This window comes from Diceros bicornis, chromosome 34, assembly GCF_020826845.1.
Source record: "Diceros bicornis minor isolate mBicDic1 chromosome 34, mDicBic1.mat.cur, whole genome shotgun sequence".
In the NCBI taxonomy this organism is placed as follows: Eukaryota; Metazoa; Chordata; class Mammalia; order Perissodactyla; family Rhinocerotidae; genus Diceros; species Diceros bicornis.
The window spans coordinates 18,446,440-18,453,613 of NC_080773.1; the positions used below are offsets into that span (position 1 = coordinate 18,446,440).

Here is a 7,174-nt window from a genome sequence, read left to right on the forward strand (position 1 = left end):
ATATAATCACCAACAGGCAAAAATGCTAAACTTTTTTATTTTGTATTACAGATACACTTATGCATGAGCAAGCAAGGGATTCACCAGTAATTTTTAAGAGTGTAAGGGATACTGAAACCAAAAAGTTTGAGAACTACTAAGGCATCAAATGAATGCTTGGGGGTGTTGGTTGAGGTCTTCCCACTCAGGCCAACTTGGCACTCCAACATACAATCTCTAGAATCTCTGATCGTAGTGAATACCCCAGCCGCCTTGTGGAGAGTTACCCCGTGGCTGCATAACTTAGTATCTGGTTACAGATCCAAGGAGGAATCCCTACAAAGATTATGGGGGCTCCTTTGCATGACTTCTTCCTCTAGTAAACCTTGAACCACAAATTCCAGCCACCTTAGCAGCCCTGAGCTCAGATCCTAATATCCTTTGCCCAGTGAGACTACTGCTCTCTATTTGGACTTCATTTTCCTGTGCCTTGGTTTAGAGGATACAGCCAGTAGAAAGGGTGAATTTTCTGATAGGTTTTTCTGCTGTGAAAGTTTTTCATCCCTGTGTCTAGCGTCCAATTTTATAGTTTTCTGTAGCGAGGCAGTAAGTCTAATACCAGAGTTTTCTTCATGGATAGAGCTAGAAACCACTTACCTTCATTTTGAAGAATAGTTTTTTGCTATATATAGGATTCTAGGTTGAAAGCTTTCTTCCTTCAGCCCTTAAAGATATTCCATTGTCTTGTAGCTTCCATTGTTACTGATCAAAGTCAGCCGTAATTCTTACATTTGCTCCTCTAAATTTGGTATCTCGCCCACCCCCACTACTTTTACTGTTTTCTCTTTATCTTTGGTTTTCAACTGTTTGATTATGATGTTCCCAGTTGTTGCTTTTCTTTGTGTTTATCCTGCTGGCAGAGGGCTGAAAATAGGCTGATGCTGTTCATACATTTTGAGAAAATTTCAACTACCATCTCTTCAAGTATTTCTTTGACTCTGTCCTCTTTCTGGGACTCCATTGCCCGAAGTTAGATTGTTTGATATCGTTGCACAGATCTGACACTGTTTTTTTTCCCCCAGTCTTTTTTCTCTTTGTGCTTTAGTTTGGGCTTTTAGTTATAGAATTTCCATTTGGTTCAATTTTAGAGTTTCCATTTCTCTGCTCAAATTTCCCATCTGGTCACTGTCCATCTTTTCTTCCAGATTTTGTAACATATACTTGTTTAATGACCTTGTCTGCTGATTCTAATATTGGCATCATCTGTTCTCTCTTTTGCTTGTGTTTTTGTTGGGATTATAGGTCACATTTTTCTTGTTCTTCGCCTGTCTCATAATTTTTTATTGTGTAGCAGACATCTTGAATAAATAACAGTAAAGAATGTATACTCCCCCCGCCCCCGAATGTATATGCCCTTCCTCGGTCAGTCATGTAGGGTGAGAGGCTGATAACTTGGATCCCACCAAGCATGGAGCTGAGTTGGACTGGGAGTTAGTTTTCATAAGTTTCAGTTCACTTCTGGTTTCAAGTTAGATTAAAAAATTTTTATTTGCCCTGAATTTCCCACATGACCACTGATGGGCTAAACTCTTTGTATAATGATTTCAGCTGGGTGGAGGTTGCAGTACAGCTTTAACTCGTTCTGTTTCACTTCTTGTTTGAACTCCAGCAGAGCCTTGGAACTTAATAACTGTATTAACTTAATAACTGTAATAACTTGAACTGCGAGATTTTGTCTGCTTTCTAGCCCATCATCAATCTCTCAGAAAAATTCCTGTGAGGGAGAATTATCTAGTGTAATGATTTTGTTTCTGAGTTGGGGGATTTTCTGGATTCCAGTTCATCATGCCAGCCTACACAGTCATTAATTAAAAGTTCAGCTGGAACTACACCTGGGCACAGAAGGGTTTGATTGATGGAAGGGCACATTTTGGTGTAAGGGACTGTCTACATGGTGATGATCTTTGTGGAATCCTCCAGAAAACTGTCAAATCAGAACATTAAGATCACAAGAACTGAAAAATCAAAGCTGAGTTTGTTGTTTGACAGGGGAGAGACTTGATGCTTAGGAGTTCAGTAAGTCTCTTAATCCAAATCACTTATGGGTATTATTTTCAATTGGTCTTTTATTTCTACTATGGAGGGCTTTTTTCTGGTAAAGGAAATAAAGTGTGTGGTTTTCTTGTTTTCTTTCAGATTTGGAGTCAACATACGAGACCAAAAATACATTTCCAGAAAAGGACATTTCTGAAATAAAATTTTCCCAATGGGAGATAAAGGAAAGTAAAACCCTTGGCCTTGAGGCATCCATTTTCAAAAACAATTGGAAGTGCAAAAGCGAATTCGAGGGACTTCAGGGACCCCAGGAGGGATACTTCAGTCAAATGATAATCAGCTATGAAAAAATGCCCACTTACGGAAAAAGTAAATCTCCCACTGCACATCAAAGAATTCATAATCAAGAGAAACTCTATGAATGTAAGGAATGTGGGAAGACCTTTAGTTGGGGCTCAAGTCTTGTTAAACATGAGAGAATCCATACTGGTGAGAAACCCTATGAATGTAAAGAATGTGGGAAGGCCTTTAGCCGTGGCTATCACCTTACTGAACATCAGAAAATTCATATTGGTGTCAAATCTTATAAATGTAAGGAATGTGGGAAGGCCTTTTTTTGGGGCTCAAGCCTTGCTAAACATGAGATAGTTCATACAGGTGAGAAACCTTATGAATGTAAAGAATGTGGGAAGGCCTTCAGCCGTGGCTATCAACTTACTCAGCATCAGAAAATCCATACGGGGAAGAAACCTTATGAATGTAAAGTATGTGGAAAGGCTTTTCGTTGGGGCTATCAACTCACTCGACATCAGATATTTCACACTGGCGAGAAAGCTTTTGAATGTAGAGAATGTGGGAAGAACTTTAATTGTGGCTCAAGTCTTCTTCAGCATGAGAGAATTCATACTGGTGAGAAACCCTACGAATGTAAAGAATGTGGAAAGGCTTTTGGTCGTGGCTATCACCTTACCGAACATCAGAAAATCCATACTGGTGAGAAACCTTTTGAATGTAAGGAATGTGGGAAGGCCTTTACTTGGGGTTCAAGCCTTGTTAAACATGAGAGAGTCCATACTGGTGAGAAATCCCACGAATGTGAAGAATGTGGGAAGGCCTTTGGTAGCGGGTATCAGCTTACTCGACATCAGAGATTTCATACTGGTGAGAAACCCTATGAATGTAAGGAATGTGGGAAGGCCTTTAATTGTGCCTCAAGTCTTGCTAAACATGAAAGAATTCATACTGGTGAGAAACCCTATGGATGTAAAGAATGTGGAAAGGCTTTCATTCGTGGCTATCACCTTACTCAACATCAGAGAATTCATACTGGTGAGAAACCTTTTAAATGTAAGGAATGTGGGAAGGCCTTTAGTTGGAGTTCAAGCCTTGTTAAACATGAGAGAGCCCATACTGTTGAGAAATCCTATGAATGTAAAGAATGTGGGAAGGCCTTTGGTAATGGCTATCAACTTAGTTTTCATCAGATATTTCATACTGGTGGGAACCCTTATCAATGTATGGAATTTGGGAAGACTTTTACTTATGGCTCAAGCCTTGTTCAACATGAAAGAACTCATAGTAATGATATGTCCTACAAATATGAAGAGTGTGGGGAAGCCTTTATATGGACACCTTACTCAAATGAGACAATTGATATGGTGAAACTTTATGATTGAAGAGATGTGAAAGAACATTTTTTTTGTGTGTATGGATAACTTATTCAACACGAGGAGAAACCTTACTCTTAAGAAACCTTATGACTGTAGGGGATATGCAAAAGCCTTACCTGTATATGGACAATTTACTTGTTATCAGAAAAATCATACTAGTGAGAAATATTCTGAACATAAGGAATATGGAAAGGCCTTTAGACTTCTGTACAATCTTATTGAACATCAATTTATACTGATGTGAAGCCGTTTAAATGCAAGGAATGTGTAAAGATCTTGAATTCATGGCACAAAGTCTGATACACACCAGAGAATTGATGCTCATTGGAAACACTTTAAGGAAGGTGGGAAGGACCTAAACTTAATTCAGTTTATGTAAGGAATGTGGGAAGGCTCGAGGATGTGGTAAACATCTTAGAGGACATCAGAGAATTCATCCAAATGAGAAACACTTTGAATTAGAATTGTAGGAAGGCTTTAGACAAGTGCTACTCAAACTATTATCCAGAGACAAGTGCTAGTCCACAAAATTGTTACCTGTCCATCATGAGATAAATGCAGAAAATGAGAGTAAATGTTTGGAAACTTTTATAGTAATTTGATATTGCCATAATTTGATATTGCCATAACATTATCGTTGTATTTTACAAAAGTATCAGTCCATGAATAATAATGGGAAATTAAAAACAAAAAGTTTGTCCTTACTCAGAAATAATTTGAGGGACAACATTCACACCTTCTAAAACATGAGACAAGTCATGATATGATTTAATTAGAATAAGAAATCCCTCACTTGTCACCTCTCTGATTACAATAGCAGAATCTTCATACTATAGGAAGGTTTGGTTACTATGGGAATCACCATTTTCTTATGCCCATAAAAGCACAGAGAATTTATACCAGATATGTTCATTTAGTGAATGTATAGAAGCCTTCCAACACTAGTCAATCTTTGTTAAACTTTAGCAAACTCATCCTAGAGAATAACCCTATTAACGTAACAAATGTAGGAAACCCCTTATCTATGGCACAAACCATACTTTGTCATCACCATTCCACCTCCTTACTACCTATAGGATGTTGGGCAAAATGCTTATCCCCTCTGGGCATCTTGTTTAAAATGCTGGTGATGGTAACGATCTAATAGTGCTCTTGTAGAGACTGAATGGATTTAGTATGGGTCAGATCTTTGGAAGAGTATCTGGTTATGTAGCCTATGAACAATACATAATAGCTATTGTTCTTATCCTCATCATTGGTATTAGTACTGGTGATTCTTAAGAGAGGAATGCCTATTTGGTGTAATGAATTTAGAAAAGCTTCCCATAACTACCCATCCATTTGAATTTCATCCATTTATTTCATTCTGGATAAAATCTAGTATGTAAAGAACTAGAGAGGATTTTTATTCAGAATTTATCCCTTAAGCTGCAGCAAAAATTAACACTGAAAAGACACGTTGTGGATTTAGTAAGTGTTAAAACGTTGGGAATACACCTGTTGAGGAATCAGGGAGCAGTGTGAAGCAATTTGGCTGTAATGAATTCCAACAGACAGGTAGTAATTAAAATTCTCCACTCATTTCAAGATAAATTAGAAATTAAAAAGAGAACAAAAAGAAAACTGTGCATTTGGGAACTCTTTCCCAAAATTCTATTAGGACATTCAGAAAAGTTTAAAGAATAGTATCATGAACATCCATATACTCTATATGGAATCAATAATTCTTAACATTTGGCCATATCTGCTTTCTCTCTGAATACATATGTATGTATGTGTATTTATACTCGTGTACCATTTGACTTATGATGTAGAAATGGTATTTCTTTCCTGAACACATCAGCATGCCTCTTTTAAGAATAAAAACTGTCTTATTCTTAACTCTAACACCATAGTCACATAAGAAAATTAGCAATAATTCTGTAATATTCTTTTATATTCACTTCATATTTCTGAGTGCTCCCAAGAATTTATCGTATTGCTATTTATTTTCTAACCAGCATCTTCTGTATATTCACGAATCGCATTTGGTTGCCATGTCTCTAGATTTTAGTCTTGAACAGACTTTGAAGAGTTTAGGAAAGCTGTTTTATAGAATGCCATACATTTTAGATTTGTTTCTTCCCTCATGGTGAAGTTCAATTTGTGCCTCTATCCTTCATATCTCTCATAAAATCAAGTTAGAGCTAGAGGATTAAACATTTTCAGCCAGAGCACTTCATAGGAGGTGATGTGTACTTCATGTTGCAATACATCAGAAGCACTTAAATATCCATTTTTCCCACTATCACCAATGCTAAGTTTGATCATTTGATTAAGATGGTGACTGCTGTTGCTCTCCATTATAAAGATCCATTATACAACTAATAGGATTGGTGAACCTTGGTCAACTGCTTTTGGAAATATGTCATCATGTGTATAAGTTCTGAATTAAAAGAGAAAGTTGAAACAATTACAGATTCTTCGGAAAGAAAGATAATGAAATGATTGTGTATCAGAACTTGCAGGATGTTCCTGAAGCTCTACTCAGTGGAAACATAATACCCTTCAATCTGTCTTGGAGGAAAGCACAATGCATCTGGCTCAAAAGACTAAAGAGTATTCTAGTGAAGAAAATTGCTCAACTTTGTTTAAATTGGTGTATCTCAAACTTTACCATGGAAATGCTAATTTCCATTACTTAGGGATGTGAAACTGCGTTGGGAGATGCTGCCATCACTAAAAGAAACTCGGAAGTTGGAAATTTCAGTCACCAAGTCTGGCTGTTAGCTATGATGGCATGGCAGTTAGAATCACACTCTCAAAAGGTTGCCTTTTAATGTTTTCTCTTGTTTGTGAGTAAAAATCTTTGTTGTATCTAAGTAGAGGTGGCTCGGGTTTTATCAAATGTCATTTTATCCTCTCTTCCTGCAATTGTATAGTATTTAATTTGTTTCTGTGATAATTTATACTGACAGGTTCTCTGACTTCTTCCCATTCCTGGGTATACCCAGGTTAGTCATTGATATACTTTTTTTTTTTCCTTTGGATGCACTGCTTGATTTCATTTACTGCTTTTTAGAATTTTTACATCTCATGAGTGAGACCATATAATAGTTTTCTTTTTTAATGTATTTCTGTCTGTTTTTGTATTGCAATTACCTGTATTAAAACTGTATGACAGTACTGGCTTGTTTTTTCTTGAATTGGAGAACCTTAATCACTTTTCTGATTCCATCTGTTGGTTTTCTTGTCTTTGAATTTCTACTTGGGACACAACAAATTCACTGAGTGCCCAGCACGGTTTCTTCAAGGAGCCTTCATAGTCACGTAGTACCAGCTGAGATCCATATCAAAGGAGCATTCCAACATAGCCCCTCACTGAAGAGCCTTCGTTATGTATCCTTGGGAATCCTGTATTGGGAAGTCAGAGCTCCGTGTAGGACTGTTCTGATCATACTTGTACATGTCAGAGCGTACATGTACTCTGT

At 37.2% G+C, this 7,174-nt stretch overlaps 1 protein-coding gene across 5 annotated transcripts in view; it reads left to right on the forward strand.

Annotated features, from left to right (window-relative positions):
- The window catches only part of ZNF283 (zinc finger protein 283), a 55,885-nt gene extending 49,016 nt beyond the window's left edge, over positions 1 to 6,869 (forward strand). For all 5 annotated transcript variants that reach the window (XM_058529506.1, XM_058529504.1, XM_058529507.1 and 2 more), the window contains one exon: positions 2,176 to 6,869. In XM_058529506.1, coding sequence (XP_058385489.1) covers positions 2,176 to 3,710 — 1,535 coding nt within the window. In that variant the 3' untranslated portion in view covers positions 3,711 to 6,869. The remainder of the gene's footprint in view (positions 1 to 2,175) is intronic.
- The last annotated feature ends 305 nt before the right edge of the window (positions 6,870 to 7,174 follow it).